Source organism: Aulostomus chinensis, chromosome 20 (assembly GCF_037954235.1).
Source record: "Aulostomus chinensis isolate RoL2024-O1b breed Wild chromosome 20, RoL_Achi_v1.0, whole genome shotgun sequence".
Taxonomy (NCBI): domain Eukaryota; kingdom Metazoa; phylum Chordata; class Actinopteri; order Syngnathiformes; family Aulostomidae; genus Aulostomus; species Aulostomus chinensis.
Window position 1 is genome coordinate 13,026,554 of NC_141339.1, and position 24,325 is coordinate 13,050,878.

The following is a 24,325-nucleotide window of genomic DNA, read 5'->3' on the forward strand; positions in this document are numbered from 1 at the left end:
TGTTGACTCACACCCAAAGGAGAGGCAGCTTTCTTTGTGAGCATGCACAAACACGCGCACACACACACACACAAACACACACACACATATTTCTCTCTGTCTGCATGCACACACACAGACACACACACACTCTCCAAAGCGACAATCAGTTGGTCCAGTCTATTTCATATAAGAGAGAGAGGTATGTAGTGAGTTTGAGTGTGCTAAGATAATAGAAAACTGTATTAAGCAGCTCGCCGTCTTTTTTAAATTCCCTTTGGAATTCAAAAAGTTTCCCTAAAGATCTTTAGAAGCCGAGCTAATAGTCCTATGGGGGTCTGGATTACCGCTTAGAGGGTCTTGAGCTTTTAATCTAATCCTTCTTATGGTTAGCTACTGTATGTGCTAAAAGGATGCTTTTTTTGGAATGATTAGGCCTGCAGGTCTATGATGACAACATCTGTGTGAAAACACAATTAGGTCCAGTGAATGGGGTGGGGGGGTGGGGGGGTGGGGGGTGGGAGGGTGTTGGGGGTAGCAGAGAAACAAAATACTGAAATAACTATTAAAAAAAGATAAGATTCATACCACATTGTTTCACTCCTGAGCTGCACTGCTTGAAACGAGAAAAAAAACAGTCATTCCCTGCAGTCACCATTCCTGCGGTGGTTGCCATAGCTGCACCTGATAACTGCAAGTCAGTCACACACATTCACACACTTCTGTACCCCGTTGATCGTTGCCATAGCTGCGATGTATTTTTTTTATATATATTTAAAACAATAAAATAAAAGTTGAGAAAGTAAGACCTCCCATAATTCACAGGTGTGAGGTAGATGAAGGGGGTGCTTCAGGTATCCTTGATTGAGGGGAGAGGTGAGGGGTTAGCGGTGAGCCCTCTCAGCTGTTTTCAAGTTTTCCTCCACCTCTGGGTCCTGGGGCCACGGTGAGTGTGGGGTTCCTCAGGGGAAGAGGAGGAGCCTTCCAGAGGAGACGAGCCAGAGCGCTCCTCCTCCTCCGGGGGGCAGAGGTAGGGCGCTGTCCCTGGGCTGGAGGCCGAGGTAGACACTTGTTGGTCCTGAGAGCCTGTGGCGGGCGCCAGCGCCTTGTGGGGACACTGAGCCACCATGTGCGTGATGCTCTGGCAGTAGTGGCATTTCTTTGGCTGGGGGGGCAGGCCACACTCCTTGGCATGGTGATCCAGACCTCCACAGTTATAACAGCTGTGGGGGAGCAAATCAAGAAGAATGATGTGGAAATATCCACAAGTTGTTGCATGTGAGGACAGTGGTAATACAGTACATAACAGGACTCTCATAGAAGCAGATGCCACATTGTGTTAGGCTGCAGACACATCAACTATAGCACACATCCACCACTAGATGGGAGTATGACACATGAAATAGCTGTGGACCCAGCCAGCAGCGCTCTCTCACAAACATCAGTCTTATTGAATTAGACATGAAGATTAAGGGTGCTGAAAGACTGAGGGTGAAACAGGTGGTAGTTTAGAAAACTTAATATTCAGACCAACTGTCACGAAAAAAAAATCATTTCAAATTGACTTTTTAAAACTATTACTGAGGGTGATATGCTTTAAAAAAAACACACAAAAAAAACCAACCATTTGTCATCCTGGACGTTCAAGTTCAGTCTGCTTTGAACAGATGACGCATGTGCTGCTTAGGAATCGCCTCTAATTCTTCGGTGATGTCACATCCTGCATGTGAAGGAGCGTCTTCGGCACTTCTGAACGTGTCAATGAAATCTTTTATGAAGCAACTGAAGACCCGAACTTCTGTTCAAATCCCGGGGGGCCAGTGCTACCTTTTACGTTTTCGCAGTATTTGTACAGTTCCTTTTTTTTGTTTTGTTTTGTTTTATTCTTGTGCAGCATTTTGTGAAGATTATTTCTGTGGAAGGTGCTACATTGAATAAACCTTTTATTATTATCGTTATCATAAATGCCATTATTATGTAACGCTCATATACTTTCCAAGAACAGCTTGTGTATAACAGCCCTGCAATAAATGCCACCTTCATGAGGTTTATTGTGTTTTTACTGAATCTGTTCGAGAGAGGAGTGGAATTATTTAATGGTCTTTTTGAAGGCTGTAGTTTGTGGTGCGGTTGTACTACACTGGGTTACTGATCAGCGTATCTAATATTTCTTCATTCATCCTGTTTTATATGAACGCAGCTTAATTACAGCCTTCCAAAAGGAAAAGGTAAAAATGATGGACACATCTCTCAAACAAATTCAGGAGGCGTGGCTTCACAACGTCCCTGAACTACAACCAGATTCATATTCAAATGGTCTTGGTAACAGAGGAGTAATCGATACTGCAATATTTAAAGATTTGTCCTGTTGATATTCATACACTGGCACTAAATATTTCGATTTTTGTGAAACAGCTGTGTTTCACTACATCTGAGTCCTAACTGACAGCAGCAGGTATTATAGCAGCAGCTCCCGTTGGTGAAAGCTACATAAAAATATTACTGTCAGAGGAAACAATGTCCTCAATTAAACCAAACAAATCAGTGGAATATCATTTTTTAAAATGTATTCATCAATTTTATTTAGCCTCTCTTTTTTTATTTGGTTCATAGCAAATCTGCCAAATCCCCTGAATCTGTGACATTTTATCATGTCTTCTATCATCTTATGAAGATGAATTAAAGATTTCAAAAATAAAGCCAGGTTAACCCTTGACATCTCACTTACCATTTTAACTAGATATCAACTTGTGGTGTATGAGTGTGGCAACGAGGCCTGCTGTATTCGGTTTAATCTCAGGCGTCAGATTCTGTCAAACTGATGTGAAAATGCAGAGAATTAATACCTAGTTCCTGTTTTTGGATGGGGTATTTGTCTTTTCAGGGGTCTTTAAACAGATCACATTATTTATTAATGATCTAAATTAATAGATGCCACTTGAAAAAAAAAATCCCTCTTAATAAATCAATACATTTAACTGTATTAACTTAGTAGTGGAAGTACCTCAATAGAATTATGACTGAATTAAATATAGCAGTTGAACTTATTAAGAAAAAGAATTGAAATCTTTCTTTTTAATTATTTGTGTATTTTGCAGTGATCAAACACTTCTTACTGTTTAATTTATTTATGCTTTTTAAGACAAATGAAGATCTCACTGTTAAAATAAAGTGAAAGACAAAAAAATGCCATTGAAATCATTTTGGAAACATAAATTTCATATATGATTCAGAAAAAGTGATCACTAGAAATATTCTTTAGGCACTCCTGCTCACCAAGAGTGATTAAGTTGTCAAGTCAATCACCCCGTTTGTGTTGTTTTAGAAAATCTTGTAGAAATGTAACAAGTCATTAGTCAAGGAGCAGATACACTCAGATAATGTCCGGTCATGAAGAGCCTGCTCTTGTAGCCACAATGAACTGCTTTAATCATCAAAACCCTTAGTTATCAGTTTCTTTTTTTTTTTTGTAGGACCTGAATGCTCATAAAACCTGATCTATTATGAAGAACCGGTAATACAAGGGAATGACCAGCAGGGGTCAGAGCAACGTAACGTCCACAGGAGCCACTCATGCAAGGAGCCCTCACAAAGACACTGATGACATCACAGAGATCTACCTACCGTCTCTGAATCCAATACTGCCTTGCTTGGTATAAAGGCAGACACTTGACCCAACGCCGCATCAATTATACATACATATACACACACACACACACACAAACACATTTTATATACATATATATATATACATATATATATATATACATATATATATATATATATATATATATATATATATATATATACATATATATATATATATATATATATACATATACATATACATATACATACATACATACATACATATATATATATACATATACATACATATATATATATATATATATATATATATACACACACACACACACACATACACATATATATATACACACATATATATACACACATATATATACACATATATATATATACACACACATATATATATATATACACACACACACACACACATATATACACACACACACAATCTGCCCCCAGATACAGTACTCCCATTTCCAAGACAGGTTTTATTTCACACCTTCAAATCGGGGAACGGCGCAGGGTTATTCCTCTGAGCAGCTGCGGGGAACATGCAGCATAAAGAAGCTAGAATGTCTAATGTAAATGCAGTCTTGTGGTCACGTGACACCTTGCTACAAACAGTATCCGCCTTGCAGAGTTTGCAAGTGAAGGCGTTCTCCATCAGCGGGAGGACAGGGAGCACAACCTCCTCTATTAAGGCATTTTCAAGGAGCTCCATATGGCTCAGAATTTAGCAAAGCACCCCTCAGGATTTAACTGAGCACAAAACAATTGATTGAGCTGCTGCTGCTGCATTGAAATGCATATAAGCCCAATCCATCGCTGTGCTAATGCTGCCTCTAATGTAGAAGCTTGCAAACTGATTTAAAATAGTGGCAGTGGCAGGCATATTCAATTCCTTATTACGGGTTCACAATAACCATAGCAACAAGCATGTAGAGGGGCAGATTGAATAGATTAATCTATAATCTCAGCTGACTCAGAAATAGCCCACCACAGTGAGACATGTAACATGTCTCCTTCTGCTCAGGCACTGTGAGTCTCTTCAGGTTTAAATGGTGCGATTCCAACATACTGACCGGTCTCCCTTTGGTTTGCGTTTCTGGAGTGGGACCTTCCCTTTTGGTCTCCTCTCGCTGCCTGCGCAGGGTCCCCCACCAGGTCCGGTCACCCGCAGGGACTCCAGGCCCTTCGAGGACTTCTTGTAGGTGAACTCCACCTGCTCACCCTCCTTTAAGCTGCGGAAGCCCTCCATCACCAGTTTGCTCTGTTTAAAGAAGAAGAAGTAAGCAAGAATTTAAGAGGATAAAATGCTTAAAAGTCAATGGAGTCTTTAAAAATATGTTCATGCACCAAAGGCATCAATAGGCTAAAATTGTAAGTTCATTGCTTTTTAACCTTGTGCTGCATATAGATTCAGCCAATGTGACTAAAAGCATTGTAACCTTTTTATATAGACCAGTGCTTTGTTTTTTTGTTTTTTTTTTACCCCCCCAAAAAACATTTTTTTATACTAATACTTGTTTTAGTTTCCTATGTTTTAATATTAGTTGTGATGTTACTCCAACCACCTCTCATTCATGTGTGAAGCTTGAAATCGTTGTGAAATTATACGAATTCTGATGGTGATAGGGAATGACTTCGGCTTGACATTTATCAGGGCACAACTTCATAAAACACAGCATTTTAATTATCTTAGACATCCAAATGTCCTCAAATAATCCTGCTTGATTCCTCTGAAAGAAATTCAAATATTCAAGATATTTTATTTTAAAAAGATTTACACATATTCAGGTATCAGCTGACATTTTGTCTTGACTGATCCAAGACATGATCCAAGTTTTACACATCAATGGGTTTTACGAAATCTCTAAGACCGTCTGCATTGAGCAAATTAGATTGTTTCTGAAAAAATAAAAGGTGTACAAAGCTGAGATCTCAGCATTAATAATATGCAAGAGGAAATTTAACAACTAATATCCATTTTAACAGTTGCCTGGGAGCTTTATCGTGTCTGCAAGGGAAATAACAACCCTCCAATCAACACATTTGCTCTCAAAAGAACTGTTAAATAAAATCAACACTTTATTATCGCTGGGAAGCAAACTGTAGCACACACATACACACACACACACGCACACACACACTGCTGCATGCGGCAAACACATCAAACACATCAGCTGAAACATTGTGGATTGATTATATGTGATTTGCAGCAACTGCCACATGCACAGAGGGACTTCTATCTCACACAGCGTCCTTGCTCTTCTCTGTTTATCTGCTTTTCGCAGAGGCAGCACTTCCTATTCCTTCTGTGCCGGGAAAAGTCGAGTGTGTTGCACCCGTTTAATCATTTTCTCCTAGCATATCCACCATCCATCTTATCTACATGATCAGAATTATTGATTTGGTTACTAGAAAACCACTGGACAATGATTTATGTCTTCCCGATGGCACCGAAAAGACAGCTGATAGGCTCTGTATCTGTGACCTTCGCAAAAAGCAGAAAGCCCTGCAGATCTCTGCATAGGTAAACACACCCACACGATCATGCAGCGTACAGAGCGAACCTTCTACCTACTATACATCGAGACCTATAGATAACACACAGCCTACCTATAAAAGCGAAGCATGCACAAAAGAAACACAAGACACAGAAGAGGTGAAAGGGAGAAAGAGTGAATCAGATGTGAAAGTAGAGCAGAAGGAGAGAAACTGGGCTCTGCTGGCTTTTTTTTTTTCTTCCATGATGCCTTTTTTGACGACTGCAGGAAGCCAAAGGTGATCTATAGATGGTGTACTTGTAGATATAAATGAGAACGAGAGAGCAAGTAAAAGAGTACGATTATATATAGAACTGGGCAAAGATAGAAATGTACGATTCAAAAGCTAAGAATAGAGTTTTAAAATACTAAATTAATCAAAAGTGATTGGTGAGATTGTTATGTAAAAATATATTCTAAGATGATATAAAGCCCTTAATATAAAAACAAGATGATAATTAATAAACACTGATTCATGAAACAAGAGCAACAATGTTTTTAAAGCTCACGTGGTTAAAAGAGACTAACTGAATCTTTTCAGAAGACTTGTATTTATTATTTGTATCAAAACCAATTTGTTTGGATTTTTTGTGGATTTAAATTACAGAATTTTTTTTTTCACAATTCGAACATTTTACCCATTGTATTGTATTAGCTTATAATTAACTTTAAACAGTTTTGCCTTAAAGAGAAAATGAACAAGTAAAAACTCTATGATGTTTAAAAGATTTTTAATCCAGTTTATCTTCATTATTTAAGTTATTTTTTGATTTTTAAATTTTAAAAGTTGGTAAAGAACGGTAGCAAAAAATATACTGTTTATTAACTGAATTTGAAATTTCTGCCTGGTTAGTAGAGAGAACTCCTGTTTGTTCATTTTAGTTTTAAATGAATGCATAAATTCTTTTTTTAATAATTTACTTAAACAAAATTAAATATCCACAGCAAAGCTATATTTATTCCTGAAGTATCACATGGTCCAACTTGTCTGTCAGTAAACTATGATAAATAATTCATTGTTAATTCAAAAACAAGGAACATGTTCATTTCTATTTTAGTTCTTCAGAAAACCTTGTTAAGTTCGGGGAAGAACTTCAGTTTTTTGATGTCTTCAATCTTCCTGTTTCCTGTTTCATGAGAAATGATCTGTGTTTTAGGAAATGTTCACTAAAAGTCATCAACCTTAAAAATTGATTCATTCGGCTCTCTAAGTCATTCTTTCAGATTTCCTCCCTCCAGTTAGTGAGGCTAACAGCAAAGGCCGACGCTGTTCGTCGATAGCTGATGAGGGCTCGTCCATTTTGGGAATTCAACTATTGGATTTGGCTTTGAGGAAAAGAGGAGAATCAAGGACTAGAAGTGAGCGAAAGCGAAAGATTCAGTGCAACAAATCAGAAGGGATGATGAGGCGAGTTACAAACAGACCTTTATCTTTACACAGCAGCATTTCCGTAATGATAAAATCAAACCTGGATCATTTTTCATGCATCAGACAAAACCTTGTTTTATCTTTCTTTATAGACCACCAACTAAAGAAGCTCTCATTCTGATTAAATACCTAATTATTTAAATCATGACTACACCATCTGAATCAATAAGAGGCCTGCAGCAGAAAAAAATCCCTTATGAAACAAAGTGTATTCTGAATAATGATGAATAATCATGGACCGCAGCATGAGCCCTTCCTCTTCCTCTCCTGTCTTCAGTCCACAGGCAGCTTGTCTCTCCAGGTCAAAGTTGAGTGGTTTGTCTCAGCACCCTACCCCCTCTCCAACCCCGTCAATGCCCACAATGCACCAGTGAGGAAACCACACAACCCCTTTTGTTCTGCAGAAATGCAGGAAAACACACGCATGCACGCATGTGTGCGTGCACACACACACATCTCCACGTAGGATGTAGTGCTCTATCACTTTTAGTAACACACTGACTAAGATGTGTTTAATTTCTGATGAGGGCTCAGAGCATCCAAAAATTATGTAACAAAACATGTGGATTTACGTGAGTTTGGGGGTGTGTGTGTGTGTGAGTATGAATGTGCATGTTTCAATGTGTGTTAAAAAAAAAAAAAAAAAGATTCACAAATCAGAACCTGTAACCTGAATCCCCTCCTCTCGAGTGACCTGGCGGGTGTCCTGACCCGTTTCAGTTGACGTACAGAGGTCAGCAAAGGGCATGGGCAGAGAGAGAGAGAGAGAGAGAGAAAAAGAGAGAGAGCACAAAATGGAGGAGTGGCTTGGGGCATGGGAGGAGGAGAGGAGGAGGGAGTTTGGAGGGGTGGGGTTGGGGGTGTCATGGAAATGCCTCCAGTGCATTCTGTTCAGCTCCAATGGAGGAGCAACTCCTGATCAGTGACTGGAGTTGGGGGGAGCCTTGCAACAAAACCCCCATTTGATCAGGAGCCCCACAGGTCAGCAGTAGAAATCCAGGGGGGGTTTGAGCTATAACCATCCCTGCACCACCCCCTGCCCAAGTGGAGAACCCCTGCAGTGCTTTATTATCTTGAAAAACAAAGAAATTGAGCCAATGAAATGACATTTCAGTTATTACATATTTCTTAAATGTCATATTTCTTTGTGTAGCTCCACGTGCATTTCAAAGTGTGCGTGCGTGTGTGTGTGTGTTTAGGAGCGAGCGTGTGATCAATACAACGCCAACATCCTGGATAGAAATAGCCCTCCTTTTCCTTTGCCTTGCCCCTCATCATCACCAGGCCAGCAATCAATACAGGAAGCTGTGACGTGAAGGGCTAGGGAAGCGGAGATGAGACCCACCATCCTCCGCCAACCCCTCTCCCTCTCTCTCCCTCTCTCTCAGCCCCCACCCCATGGCGACCACCAGCTATGGTATGGCAAAATTATGGGATGCTTTAAATCAGAGGTGGCCCTGACATGGCAGAGCTGTTCTGTGCTCATATTAAAAGGAAGGGGGTGTGTATAGGGGTGAGCATGAGGGAGATGGCGGTCACCATGTGGCGTGGTGCCATTAAGTAGCTTTTTACACACAGGAAATGCTAAGTGGACAAAGCTGGCCCAGATCAGCTCGGATGGACACAACCTAACAGGATGCATATAAACCCAAGAAGAAAGAGCGGAGAGAAAGAAGGAAAGAAAATACATGCGTGCACACAAACCACCAACAGAGCTGTCCTCATGACGCTGACACCCCCCCCCCCATCCTCCTCAACACGTTGTCATTAGTAGCCCTGACCCTTGAACCCAGCCCAGCCCCCCATCAAACACTTGAAAGCCTTCGTGTTTCCCCTGCCTCAAATTAACAACATCCAACACCCGCGATTAAGACTGGGGCAAATATTTGATCTGGAGTAGGAAGTACTAGATCATCGAGCTACATTTATCAGCCTGAGAGGGGAAATGAACCTTACTGAGGTGACTGGTGATAAAACACACAGCCACTAACAACTGAGCCCACTCACAGCACAACCACAGTTACAAAGCATTTCTTTCTCCTTTTTTTCCAGAAATGGTTTGTATTTTCAAAACTCTCTTTTTGCATTTTTTTTTTAAACCGTTTGGACATGTGATACCAACTCCTGGCTAAACAGAAATCGGCATTATTTGTCCAAGGTGCTTAAAGTATTTATTCATAATCGTCAAGTCTAGACAGAGACTGTGTCGAAAACAAACATCTAAAACTACTATGAACAGATCATAATATATAAATATAATAACTTTTATTCATAAGCAATTCTGTCAGTAAAAGTGAAAATTACAATTAAATCCATAATAACACAGCTACTAGGGAATGTTCAACAACGGCAAGTTTGGGCTGTTTTTTTAGGCTTTTCCACTCTTTTTTTCCTTCCTATTTTTATTCCATCAATTAAACAATTTCCAAGCAAACCTGGTCATTCCTCCATCCCCTCTGCTGCTAGCACCTGCTCTCATCTAACCTTTAAGGATTAACTCAAAGATGTTTACAACGTTCCCGTATTGTTACATTTTTGCATGGATAAAATGTTTTTAACAGTTCTTACGAAGTTTGGGGGTCAGTGTTGGATATTTGATACAAATCCTATAATCTGTTATTTTTAGAGAAGTCTATCCTACATTCAGAGAATGACATTTAAGAAACTGATTAAAACTTCCTGCAAAAAATAAATAAATAAATAAATCAACAGAACACATCCATCCATCCATTTTCTACCACTTTTCCTGTTAAGGGTCATGGGGGGCTGGAGCCTATCCCAGCAGCCTTCAGGTGAGAGGCGGGGTTCACCCTGGACAGGTCACCAGTCCATCACAGGGCCAACACATAGAGACAGACAACCATTCACACTCACAGTCACACCTACAGTCAATTTAGAGTATCAATCAGCCTCGTCCCCTCTTGATGTCTTTGGACTGTGGGAGGAAGCTGGAGTACCAGAGAGAACCCACGCAGGAACAGGGAGAACATGGAGACTCACACAGAGAGATCCCGTGCTGGAGCCAGGACTCAAACCTGGAAACTTCTTGCTGTGAGGCAACAGTGCTAACAACTGCACCATCATGCCGCCCCGATTCACCATAACATTGTTTGTAAATATCTAAAATTTTAAGAAAAAAAATCTGAGTAGGAGTGACTACTTGGGCATGGAAATGTATCACAAGTTAGTCGAAAATGAGATAAATTGAGATTGATCATCTTCAAATTATCTCTTTTGGCCACAGCTGAGGATGAGCTATCTACCTGAAAAGTATTAAAACCAACATTTAGAACTTCTCAACTCTTAATAATTACGGTTAATTAAAACAGTTCTACATATTTACAGTGCGATACTTATCAGAGAACAATAATAACAAAGTAAAAATATGTATGAAATAATCTTTCATTGATTGAGGTTTACATTTGAAAAAATTGCGATATTAATTTGAAAATGTATCTTATGTCACACAGGTTAAGCAAATCAAATTTCTAATTTCAAACATTACGAAATAAAACTATAACATTTTTTTCAAATTATTGTCATATTTAGTTTCAGGTCGGGGTTTAAATCAAAACAATGGTTTTTTTACTGACTTTATTTGCAAAAAACATGCACTTGATTTTTGTTTTTATATTGACATCTACCTGAACTGTACCACAAAATAATACTCATGATACATCAAACATGGCAGAAGTGGGATTATAGTTGTTGAATTTGCTCTATCGTGACAATCATAACACAAAACAGAAGCTTCCTTCTTTTATTGTTATTCTTTGGATCTTTACAGACCGTCTTCAACAGTGCCTTTATTTTAAGGCACAACTTAAACGGTTTGTTTCTGTTATTCTCTTGCTCTTTAAAACGGAATGTGACTGAGGATGAGTTCAGTTCAAAGTGTGTGAAACGTGCACTGCTCGAGACAAAAACAGGTCTCTCCACAAATAAACTAAAACACATAAGCATGGGATTGGCTGTTTCCATATTATTTATTTATATATCTATATCTATATATCTATATCTATCTATATCTATATATATCTATATATATATATATATATATAAAAAATTTTAATTGATTTATTGTCTTCTGGTTTAAAGCTATAATCAGTTGAAACTTATCCCCAATAATTTCATAATCTGATAATAATTTAACATATTTGACTGTCTAATCTTTGCAAATGTTAGGATTTGGTGCTTTTTATACTTACATGTACGCTGCATTTTTATTTATTTATTTTTGCGGGCTTGAGTTCCAGAATCTGTTGATTATACCGCTATTTTTTCATGCACAACTATTGTGTATTAAAAGTACAAACACTTTTTATCCTGAGAAATTGCTTAAAATGTAAAAAACATACAAATAGACCTGTTTCAAACACATACCTACTTAATGTGTCTGCAATAGTTTTGATCACATCAAGTTTTTGGGCTAGTAAAATGTATTAATTAAATAACATTATGTGTTTGAAATGCAGAAAAAAAATGTTCGAACACACATTTACATAACATGCATATTTTGAATGTGAAAATCTTTGCGATTAAATGTCAAAAATGTGAAATGAGCAAACACGGGGCAACTGCCCACTACAGGTGCTGGTTTTTGTGTTTCAGGTGGACTGGGGCTTCTCTCAAGCTCTACTCTGCTTTCTATTCTGCCACCTTTCCAATTACCAATCATCTCCGCTCTATGTGGCCAGCTCCTCAAAAGGAAGTCACATGACTAGTCTTTCTTCTTCTTTTGCGTTTTTTTCGGTGCGCAGAAGAGCGGGGTTGGTTGGTGGAGGGGTTGGAGGGGGTAGTGTGGCTGCAGGAGAGACAAAGCCTGATACTGGCTATCTGGAGGCAGAGATGGGTGGGGCCTGCATGCCAAACGGTGACATGGACCAGAGGTTAATCTCACTAGGGGCCCACTTTAACCTCACTACACAAAACACACGCCCTCTCGCGCGCACACCCACACACACACTCAAAACCTAAAACATCTTACAACGGTTCACGTGTAGACATCGACAACCTGGTTAGGAGAAAAGTAAGAAAAACACACACACGCAAACACACACACGCACACACACACACAGGAGCTCCATAAATTGAACACACACTCTGGAGGTTTCAGGAGAATAACAGCAGCAGCAAACTGTTCAACATTTCAAACTGATTACCGACAAAGGGCAAGCAGCCCCCCACCTCACCGCCACACACCCCTTCACCCCACCCAACCCTCCTGCCTTTTTGTCTTTAAAGAAATTCCTCTTTTTAAAGAATGCCCGAGGAGAGAGCACCCCCCATGTCCCAGCAGGAACTCACACACACACACATTTACAATCAGAGAAAAAAAACCCTGACACTCAGGTAGAATAAGGGGTTGACAAACACAGATAATTAAAGTGTCTGTGTGTAGAATCGCAAGCAGAGAGGCATAGAGGTTGAGGAAGCTTAATTACACTCTCTCTCATACACCAACACACACCTTCCAAAAGGAAGTGATCAGATAGGAGCTCTGATGAAGAGGCCTCCTGCTCGCTGAACACACACACACACACACACACACACACACACACACACACACACACACACACCACACACACAGAACACGCACACACACTCTCCCTCTCTTACCTCCTGCTCCTCCACTCACTTTTCGCTCATGTTTTCCTCCACTAGCACCCCCCCTTTTAGCTTTCCACCACCCCCACCCGCACTTATTTTTCCCACATCCCTCCTTTTTCCCTCTCCTAGGAAAACTCCTCCTCTCTCCCCCTCTGTCCTCATGCAAGCTCCATCTTCCCCTCCCCATCATTCTTACCTCTGCTTCTCTCATGCATATAGAGGCTCAGTGCTGCAGAAACACACATTACACCGTTTCTATTTTAACATTAACTGACAGTGAAATCATAAATGAAAGAAAAGGTTGCATGACTAAACATGCTCTCAACAGCTTGATGCATGACATACTTATATATAGGCTTATAATTTACAACTGATTTTGCTGAAGGCAGATATTTATATCGATGTCCATGTTATCTGTACTGTATTCAAAAAAAATCTTGAATGGTAATCTCATTTTATACAAGCTGAAAAAACGCATGGAAGCTCTGCTTACATGAAAACTATGTGGGGGTTTTTTTAATTCAAAAAATGTGGAAAAGCCCATAAATCATATTTAACACAGTGTTTGCACATCACCTTTTAGAGGAAACTTGAGCACAGTTTTTGCCTATACAAAATAAGCTATTTCGCAATGAAACAATAACAATATATAACAGCAGTTGATACTTCGACAATGGCAATAAGAAGTTCAATAGTGTATTGAAAATTTGTAATTTAAATGCAAACCACCATGTGAGCACATTACAAATACGCATATTTCGGTTTCATTTACAAACCCAAAGCACACTTCGTCTCTGGCTCTTAAGCAGCCAATCGTATCCCGCCATCATGGAGGTAGCCACGAGCCACAGGCTAGCCACCAATCATTTAAAAGGTGTGTTGTTGGGTTGCGTCATCGGCTTGTGACAGAACGGAAAGATTTTAAAGAAAAAAATCAATGCAGATGGTGATGACGGTTGATAGTAAAAGTTAATCTGACTGATAAAGAGTTAAGTTGAACTTTTTCTCCTCACAATTTAAACTAAAATAGATCATTTACAAATGGCAAGAATTACTGAAATTACAGATTTTATCATGATTGATTTTCTACCCATATCTCCCAGGCACTTATTAAAAAATGACCAATATCTGCCAATACTGATGACTGTATTATCTTGCATCTCTAGCTAAAATTAAACAATTTTGCTCTTTAAGCAGGTTCTTCCAAACTGATAAATTCATATCCCATGAGTTAAAATATTCTTACTTTTAGAGTCATTGCAAAGTCACATATACATTTCAACAAACCTAAACAATAATTTCAAAACATCTCCCCTCTGCAAAGACATCAATATCTCCAAAGGCAGCAGCAATGGCAGGAGGAGGAGGGAGAGGAACAGTTGCATAGGACCGATTTAATGACAGCTAGTTTATAGATGAATGACAATGCCAGCAAATGAATGAGGTGTTTTGCATTCAATCTGAAAATGTGCTTATGAATGCATGTTGGCTTCTCTTGGTGCCAAATGCATTATTGTGACACAGATGGCTGGAAACAGTGGGAGGAAATGCATTAATATGGACATATGATTCACTGTATGCTTGTCATCTGCCTATACCATCATTTTGGAGCCACTTCTGTTTTTCAAAAAATGCAAATATGTCCACATAATTCAGGAAAAATCATTATCCAGAGTAGGACGTGACAGTTAATAATGGCATGTGTTCAACATTGTTTTATAATGGAAATAAACAGACTGAGGCTTTCATTATGGATTACAAAATTGTCCCTGCATAAACCAATATTGCACCAGCATATCCGGTCCTGAGTTACAAAATGCTGCAACACACTCGGCTTCACTTTGAAACATCTCTGGCTACAGCAAGAAAATCAGCAGCCTGATGTATGTGGTGCAGTCTGGAGCCACAATATGAAATCAATCAATCAGAAACTGATAATCCTGCAATACGCCCTTTCCTGAGCTGCTCTTCACATACACCAGCACGAGTGCATTAACAACTATTTCCAGACAGGAAATGTTAACAAAAACACATTTTTTAGTGTACATTCATGCCTTGACTATGGTGACAGATTGAGCAAAAGTTGACGTTGTTTAAACTTTTTTCCTACAAAACATAAATCTTTTAGCACCAAGTGCAGATGAGAATTACAATCATTTTACATCTGATAGCTAAAGCTAAATCCTTCATTACCAGGGTAATCGGAGTGTATTAATTTTATCCCTGTCCAGATTAACAACACTTTTACAATGATCAAACTCTGTTTGGATACAATTTTCAAAGTACAGCAAACGTTCAGGGTAATAACTTTTTGGTAGATCAAACAAATGCACACAGAATATTCTAATTTTACCAGCCACTCAATACATTTCCATTGGTTCTTTGGCCTGGTGAGAAAAGCTAATCTACCACCTACTTGTTTATTTCAATACCAGCATTTCACTGGTGGCTAATGCTAACATTGTGCCTTGATTGCATGCTATGAAAACTGACATTCTGTGTTACATTGTATTGTATCAGTGTTGTTAGAAAACTTTTATGTATGCAGGGATAATGTGTTTTAAGAGATTTTGTCCATAAAGGGTTGTACAGGGTCATTCTAATTGATGAATAATAATGAAATGGTACATTGTTCTGCTGAATCTCATAAAAGCCAACTTTACTAATCACAGGTCAGGGTTTATTTGCAATACATAAAACTATAAGTGAACACTTCATTCATCATAACTAACCGTCCCATTACTAAAGGCACATAAAAAAAACCCATCAAGTCCTTTGTATGCTTCCACCTTCTATTTTTAGACCAACATACAATTTAAAAACGATACATAACCATCAGTTCTAATTCCTCCATGTCTGGCATGCTCTTATTTCTAAATCTGGACACCATCAATGCTGACATCTTAACCCCTGATATGCCTCTCCACTCCCCAGCAGCACGTCCTCGTGACTCCGCAATAAAGACAAGAGGGTGTCAAATGAAACGGTGACAATGCCTCTCCTCATCCTCTCTGCCATTACTCCCAAACTATTTTAAAGCCACTTTATAGGACCGTAAAAAGGGCGATTTAACACAGGAAAAGAGGGAGGACCTGGCTGCTCTTTGTTTGCTGCAGAATAAGTCGAAAATAAGGCCTGTGAAATGAACTCCATGCGCACTAAATCAGCTGTACACATGCGGTGGGTGCTGCAGGCTTCACAGCTAGAAGCTGCAAGAGGTGGTGTGTGTGTGTGTGTGTGTGTGTGTGTGTGTGTGTGTGTGTGTGTGTGTGTGTGTGTGTGTAGGGGGGGGGCTTCTTTTTTTTTAACAAACACACGCTTTTCCGACATGTTAGCAGGCTGGGTATCACCGGCCTTGTTGCTGTCCTCTTAGTCAAGGGCCAAGTGAGACTAACCAGCCAAGCGACATGTCTTCTTCCCTTTGCCTTTACAGTAGACTAGAGAGGGGAGGGCGGAGGGTGAGGAGGGGGGTTCTACTACACGCATGTGGCGTAAAGAGGAAATTTAACGTGTTTTTTTTTCAAGCCCGTGGACAACGTGTGATTACACAGTAACGTGTTGGGCAATGCAAAACATCCGGATACCACAGTGGAACTAAAGGCCCCAAGATGGGAGCAGAAAAGACACTTTATTTGTTGTATTTTTCAAACTACATACGCACCGTCACAACTAACCTCGGCGGTGTGTGTGAATGTGTGTCTTTTTTTTTGGCGTCAACTTACTTGGTGGACGAAAACATCCAGAGGGGAATCGACGGGGCTCCCTTCGCTGTTGGTCATTGAGATAAATCCAAAGCCCATCCGGACGTTGAACCATTTGCAGAAGCCCGAACCCGACAGGATCTGAGGTCGAGTCCGGTCCTCCTGTTCAGTGGACTTGGCGGGGACTTCACCGCCACCTTTGCCCGGCCCTCCTGCAACAACGGGGACATGAGAAGCAGTTAGGACATTTTTACAGCAGCGCAGGATGGTTAGTCCCCCCCTTCATGCGCGCACACACCGGTTTATATAAGTTTAAGGGGGTTCGGTTGCGTAAAAACGTATTCGAGAAGCGTGGGGGGAATCCCCTCTGTTTGCAATAAGCGAACTTCAGGGCCGGTAGAAATTTCCTTTCGACATCACCAGGGGCCCCGCGGTGCTGAGATCTGCTCTACATCAACATTCCCCCCTTAAAGTTGTTCCCTGTGACAGATGATTCGTCTGCTTCGTGCACGGGCACGCTCCGTTCTTCTGTTAGGAGGCTCGTGCATCTCCAGTTATGGAGTTGTCGGCTGTAGGATCTAAAAGGCAGGTGTACACATGGTTACACGAGCTTTACTGCTGGCCACAACAGCACACACAGCCTCGGCTCTAGAACGTGCATCGTAACGCGGTGAAACGTGGATCGGCAGGGGCAGCTCGGGTCGGGCTTTTTTTTTTTTTTTTTAAAAAAAACCTCCGAACAATAATCACCTTGCTCTCCCCCATCCCCTCCCACCTCTAGGGAGAAAAAGAAACTACGAGCAGAAAATAGAAAATAACTGCAGAATAACCTTCGGCCATGTTTCCCCGCGGACCCTCTGCGCCCAAGTTGCAATAGAGAAGCTTCCTCTGCGAAAACGGGCTGCGGTAGTCACCATTAATCCGACATCCTCGATTCCATCGGTCACCAATTTAGCTCGCATGGTACGGCGAGCTTTCTGCCTTTTGATATTTTTGTCATGTCTCTCTCTCTCTTTCTCTCTCTCTCTCTCTCTCCCCCTTCAATCCTTTCCTCACACACACCACCTCTGCACTGCTCTCTCTCACTCTCTCCCTCTCCTTCGCTTTCATTCGTTCTCGAGTTGGCTGTGCCCGTTCCCGTAGTGAGAACACGTGACTTTGTCAATTACATGCTTTCTCGCTACCAATTTCTGCCCTAAGAGTGTGAGTGAGAGAGAGAGGGAGAGAGAGGCTTCGAACCCGCACCCTTCACCTTCTTTTATCGGAGTATAAACGGTGAAGCTACATCGTGCTGGTAAGCTGTGGACTAGCTGTTTGTGTTGGAGGCAGTAGTAGCCGATCTGCTGCTACATGAGGCTGTTACACTCAGAGTAGAGCTCATCTGATGACATTTTCATGATCCCTGTGGAGAACACAGGAGGGTGGCGGTGGCAGGGAGAAGACAACAGGAATATAGCAAAGAAAAATAACAAACACATATACGTAACATGAATAAAGCTTAGGCATAACAATGTAAAAGTGTGAAAACCTGTTAATTACATGGACACTAAAAGCACCCCGTAATACTAAAATGAGCCTTATTGAGAACTTGAATGTTTTTGAGCACCGTTGTGTCACATTAGATGTGCAGTTTTCATATTCATTTGCTGGAGGAGGAGGAGGAGGGTTTTAACTGTGTTAACCTAAAATGTGAGTTTAAGAGACAGAAAATGAGTCTTACAACATCACAACAGGTCCAGAAGCCAGTTTGTGGTTCCAGTGTGCAACAAGTAAGGTGGAGACATCCTGCTTGTAGCAGTCACATGTCTGAAAACCCTCATCCTATACAGAGGCTATTTAAAGCATTTTTTTTTCCCTTTAAACATGTCTGGAGTAAATTTGCACCAACTTTTAAAATAGTACAGATACTTTTAATATTCCCGTTCCGTATCGTAAGATTACGATACATGTGATGCTAAAAAAACCTAACAATATCAATAAAATACGAATGGACAATCTTGTCTGCTGTTTGGGGGGAAAAAATAACCTTTAAGACCACCCATGTCATTCAAAACTGTAAAAAACGATATGTATGCATCATGCAGATAAAAACATGAAATAAAACGTAAAAAACACATCTTTGGTTTCTATGGACAATGATTAACATTTGTTCTACTGCTCATTAAAATATTTGTATTTAAATAAATAAAGATGTTGTGGATGGTTTTGAAGAGGTATTGTGTTTATTTCGAGTAGTTTTTCTACACTCGAGTCAAGAGTATGAGGACGGAGGGAGCACAGGGTAAAAGCTGTAAAGAGCCCTGAGGCAAATTAGGTTTTATAAATAAAATATGATTTGAAATAACACTGCTTTTTCTTTCTCTATTAAATGAATAAATCTCAAAGATGGCGTCAAAGACTGCCAAGTCCCTCTTTATGACTTCATATGAAACAGAAATGATTATTAGCTCTTCATGTATGGATACATTGAGCTCATGTTGCTAATACAGGACCAGTTACCTCCCAGTATCTTAGTGGGCACTAGAGGAGAGCTGAACTCACAACTTTGGAATGTGACTGGAAAACCCACAAAAACAAATCTGAAAACTGTTCAGTCGCCTGATCCCTTTTTTTTTTTTCTTTCTTTCTTTTTTTTTTGTCATGAGAAAATCAATCCTGAGGCAGGGAGACTTACAGAGACGAGTGCTGGGAAATTAAATGGAAAGTTTGACTCAACACCAGTCATCAGGCAAACATTTTTCAGAGATATTTCTTGACTTTTTCTCTTCATATCGCTCGTGTCAATTTGAATTTTACTTCTTAAGCAAATGCTATGAAGTACACTGTTGAAATATGTCAATCTTGGGGGGGGGGGGGGGGGAGAAAGTTTTTTTTTGTAAATAAACCAAGTTTTAAAGTTCATCTATCGCTCCTCTAGTTATATGTGATGTCCAGCAGCATTAAAGAAACATTTGGCTTAATCAAAGCCTCTCAGCAGATAGATAACAACAACAAAGTCTGAAAAATAGTAGCTTCATTGAGAAACTTCCCATCTTATCTCACATCTACCCTGGTGGGAGGTTTCTCAAGAGGTTATTCCCGGGTATGAAGAGAGGAATGAAACAACAACAAGCCCATCTCCACCCACCAGAGCTGAGAGCCCACCCTCCGGAATTCACGAGCTTTTCCCCCTACCCCCAATCCGTCCCAGCCCCCCGCGTAAGGCCTGTTTTTGAAGATGCTTGTAGTTGAGGCCTCTGCAGTGGCCAGAGAATTACTGTTTGGGTCACAGGGTTGGATCCCAGTGTCAGATGTTATCCACTCACTCATATCCTGATAGTTCTGTTGACGAGGAGACACTGGTAATCATCACTAACCTGTGTGTGTGTGTGTGTGTGTGTGAGCGCAAACTAATGACAAGGAATGATTTAGACATGGCTGGCTTTGGGTGTGCCTGTTAGTCAAAGGAAGTCCATGAAATAGCAAAACACAGATTAGTGGGGATTTTAAGACACCTAACGTCAATGTGAATAGCCTGGATAGTCTCTGAAACGGGGAGAGGGAAATATCTCACACCCATGTTACCTTCAAGAGGACTGAAAACCTCACCAAGTACACAATCTTTGTTATATTTGTTTAGTAGCTGACCATCAGTCTTTATTCTACAGGAAAAGGTTGACTCTCAAATGTTGGCTTTTCACATTAAAATAAACATTTTTTTTCCCCCCTCAAAGACTAAAAACTTTTAATATGAATTTTGGCAAAAAGGTAGGATGATGATGGTTCCAGTTTTAAGAATTAAGTCGTTATATTTTGGTACCCTTACTTTCCCTGATAATAATGGGTTTGTAAATCTGGTTGAAGCAGGAGGAACTCAGTTCAGCAAAGACGTTTTCCTCTCTTTCCTCCTTTTATGATGCATAAAATACTGTATGACTAAAGGTTTGTCCTCATTGAATTCATGTCTAATCATTCCTACATTGATATTTGTCATGAACTCACACTTCAGCCTTGTTCTTTCTAACAGTTATCCATGTCTGGCCTTCAAAATAAAACACAAGACTTAATTTAGAGCACTTGATTTGGTTTTGGAAAACATTTAAATATATTTATGGAAACACAGAACTTGAATGATGACTTGAGCGGTACACAGAATGAAGATGGGTCCTTTGCACAGAACTTTTCCCTGTCTTAACTTTTAATCTTGGGTGTTTTTTAAAGAATGCGGTGAAACTCAAATTTAGGTTCCCTTACTAACTCTGTATAAAGAACACATAATGCTTCAGATAGGAAGATAATTATAATTATGAGTAGATTTCAAACATATATGAACACTTGCATATGCTTATCATACAACTTATATAACCACATTAAACTGTAACAGAAATCTGCTGATGAACCCTTTCGAAAAGCTAAAATTGGGATTAAGGATGAGGGGCTGAGAGGTTTTTCAATTAAGGTTCCCAGAAAGAATTTGGGATATTTGCTGTAGTGATCGTGTAGAGTAGTGACTTACTGGAGGTCACCAACTACATTTAGATTTTTTGATTTACATACTATTTTCTAATTTTAAGATTCAAACTATTTTACCTCCTAAAATGAGTTCCCCTTGAAAGGCTACAAAATAAATCTCTGCAGTAGTGAAGATACTAAAGTAATTCTGACCAAAAGTAAAAGATAATTACAAGAAATTCAAACTTTAGAGATCCCTGTGAATGTTGAAGGCAAACTTTCTGAGCAGACTCTGGACTCTCTCACCCCAGTTAACCCCACCCAACCCCCCACTCCTCACCCTAAAGGCTCACAGAGGAAATTTGCCTTTACCCTATGTTGCTGTCAATGCAGTTCAAAGGGTTCACTGGGTTCGTCTCTCTTTTTTCTCTTTTCATTTTTTAGTGAGGGGGTTGTTTTTGTCGTTTACTTCATGCATTCCAGCCCTCAACCCTTCTCTTGTCCACTTCAAGCAAACGGTGCAAGGCCATCTACTTTTTTGGTCAACCCCAGATTATGTGTATTGAAAGGCTCCACACACACAACAGAGGGTTCATTTCTTGTTTTTTTTTAAATTTCATTTCCAAATTTAAACAAGCACCAAATTGGCTGTGCTATTTCTCAACAGACACCCATGGAGATTTTAGCTCCTGCATCTTTAAAATGTGAAGATAAACAGTTCTTTGGCATCATATGTACGAGTATCCTGCGTAACCTGCGCAGATTTCGTTAATAAACATTTTAAATCAACGAAAAAAATTGCGCAAGACACACAGAATGACACGTGTCACATGTGTTTCATGCTTGGACCCCAAAAGGCTATCCAAAAACCTGCAGGTCATAAGTTCTTTTGTTGCCTATTCTGACAAAATTATTATTTTTCTAAGATTTTAAAATAAGAGATTTAATAATTGTGCGGGCTAAATAAGTGATTTTAAATGACACTTTGACGGGTTTCTCTTTCCAGCAACATGCAATTATTTTACCACCACCTCTTCCCCAGCTGTGGAACATCCCACACCGGTTTACTGTGGGTGGGCAACATCCAGAAAACAAATCACCGATAGAAACTTCTCCCGCAGCCTTTAAAAAAAAAAAAACGAAAAGAAGTCATAGGCGTAAACAGGATAAATAAGTGAAAGAAAGAATGATCGGTGACGTCAGAGGGAGGGGGAGGCTGGAGGAGAGGCGCCTCTCTACAGCCGGTGCGCCAAAAAACTGCGCACAATGGAACCATATATCTGCTTCAAACCTCGTCTGGTCGTCGGTTTATTTTCCTTTTTTTATTTTTTCGTCTTCAAAGGTCAGTATGGCTTCCACTTTTTCCTCTCATCCGGGATCTTTAACCGCTTATTGACCACCTAAATTACCTAAAATTGTGGAGGGATTTCCTAAACGAAACGAATGTTCCTGTAATCATCTTATAATGAGTTTAAGATTGACATATGATCTCTTCGTGCCCTTAAAATGCAGATTATTTACATGGTAGTTACAGAATCTACTACAAACTTCATAGGCGCGTCATTAACTTTATTCTTGAATAATAAAACCCCGATGAGGGCTGTTAAAAGCAGGTCATGTGAGGTCACGAATAGCAGTTTCAGTGTTAAAGAAAAGAGTTGAAGACTTAAAGAAACATCACTTAGTAATATTTTAAAGTGACTCACCTGTAGGAGAGGCAGCGGACATCCTTGTGGTGGACGTTTCTCCCGGTGTCCCCTTATCCCGGAGCTTATGTGTTCCGCCTGGTGGGTATCAAACCAAACCTGCCCCGGCTCTAGTTTAGGGTGACTAACCTGGCGGATGAAGCCGAGTCACCGACTGGAATCAAAGAAATTTTCCGTGGATGAATATTTTATAGTGACACTGAAACCTAAGCTGAGCTGCGTGAGGGTTTCAAGCAGATTTGTTTAAACAGATTGTTGGGAGCCTGTGAAACAAAGCTAGAAAAATCCCCTCTTAAATTTAAGCTTTCAAAAAGGTCAGAGGGCCATGTGTTCCTTAAAGGTTCTTCATTCAATTAAAGGTAGCAAAGTAGCTTCTTTTTTTTAAATGATATAACAAAATATAATTCTTCTCTAAACATTTTCCATGACTGATCATGGCTCCTCTAAACATGTGGCATCCGTAACTTCCCCCCATCTCCTATTGATAAAGATCCACGCCTCACATCCCCCACACAGTTTGTTTACCATCAATACCCCTTCAAAATCCACGTTTAATCGAAATCACGCGTAATTAAGTGAGATTTCAGGCAATACCAGTCACAAAGATCTGACCCTTAAGATCTTAAGCACAACCTAACCTCGCATGCTGATCTGACATCTGCCCCTCACTCACTCGCCCTTGTATTCCTGCTGAGGGGGTTTAAGTAAACTGGCCTCAGACCAGCTGTCAGCCGCTCACTAGCGCCACCCATCGGTCCGCCACAGACGGTCACCTGCGCCAGGGGAGGGGTCCCACGAGAGGGGTCCTTCACATCTGACCCACAAGAGTTTAAAAAGCTGTTAAGCTTCTCCAATGTCCTGTTTTAACAGTTAAATTAGACGAACACCGATGTAGAGATGTAGAGATTATAGGTTTTTAAAAGCTGAAAAGACAGTGAAGTTGTCCTATTTGTTCAGAGACATTTAAAAATTAGATGTAGTATATCATATGTTGTAGCTATAAATTAGAACAGAAAAATTGAGATTTCAGATTTTATCCCCTGAGTTCCAAAGCATAAATAGCTGAAGTCTCACCAATATTCGTCCATTTATCTTCAACAAAAAGTAAGCGACCCTGACGGTGCTAAAGCCATGAAATTATTTTAAATAGGAGGAAAAAGAAAAGTGAAGTTTTTTCTTTTACCTCTTGATTTTACAAGAGAAAACTAAAAGAATGGAATAAATGTAGAGAGTACTATCAAACTAAAGTAATTGAAAATGCGAAGAGAGTAAAATTATAGCTAATTTTTACTTAGAGTTTATTTTTAGCTA

The 24,325-nt window shown here is 39.9% G+C and overlaps 1 protein-coding gene across 2 annotated transcripts; it reads right to left on the reverse strand.

Moving 5' to 3' along the window:
* Nucleotides 1-515: 515 nt before the first annotated feature.
* Nucleotides 516-24,325, reverse strand: lin28b (lin-28 homolog B (C. elegans)). 2 transcript variants are annotated; one of them, XM_086189504.1, is made up of 5 exons: nt 24,089-24,325; nt 23,015-23,168; nt 16,899-17,089; nt 4,674-4,861; nt 516-1,202 (listed from the first exon to the last, which is right to left on the reverse strand). In XM_086189504.1, exons 2-5 carry the CDS (start codon nt 23,034-23,036, stop codon nt 890-892), a joined length of 714 nt encoding a protein of 237 aa, XP_086045630.1. In that variant the 5' UTR covers nt 23,037-23,168; nt 24,089-24,325; the 3' UTR covers nt 516-889. The 2 variants fall into 2 exon arrangements, with proteins under 2 accessions (XP_086045630.1, XP_086045631.1); XM_086189505.1 differs by lacking the exons at nt 23,015-23,168; nt 24,089-24,325 and adding an exon at nt 17,708-17,811.

Excerpts from the sequence above, each read along its gene's own strand:
- lin28b (XM_086189504.1), bottom strand. The coding sequence starts at position 23,036 with ATGTCCGCTGCCTCTCCTACAG. Across the intron at positions 4,862-16,898 it reads TGGATGTTTTCGTCCACCAA|AGCAAACTGGTGATGGAGGG; the intron begins GTAAGTTGACGC and ends TTCTTTAAACAG. Across the intron at positions 1,203-4,673 it reads CGCAAACCAAAGGGAGACCG|CTGTTATAACTGTGGAGGTC; the intron begins GTCAGTATGTTG and ends GCTCCCCCACAG.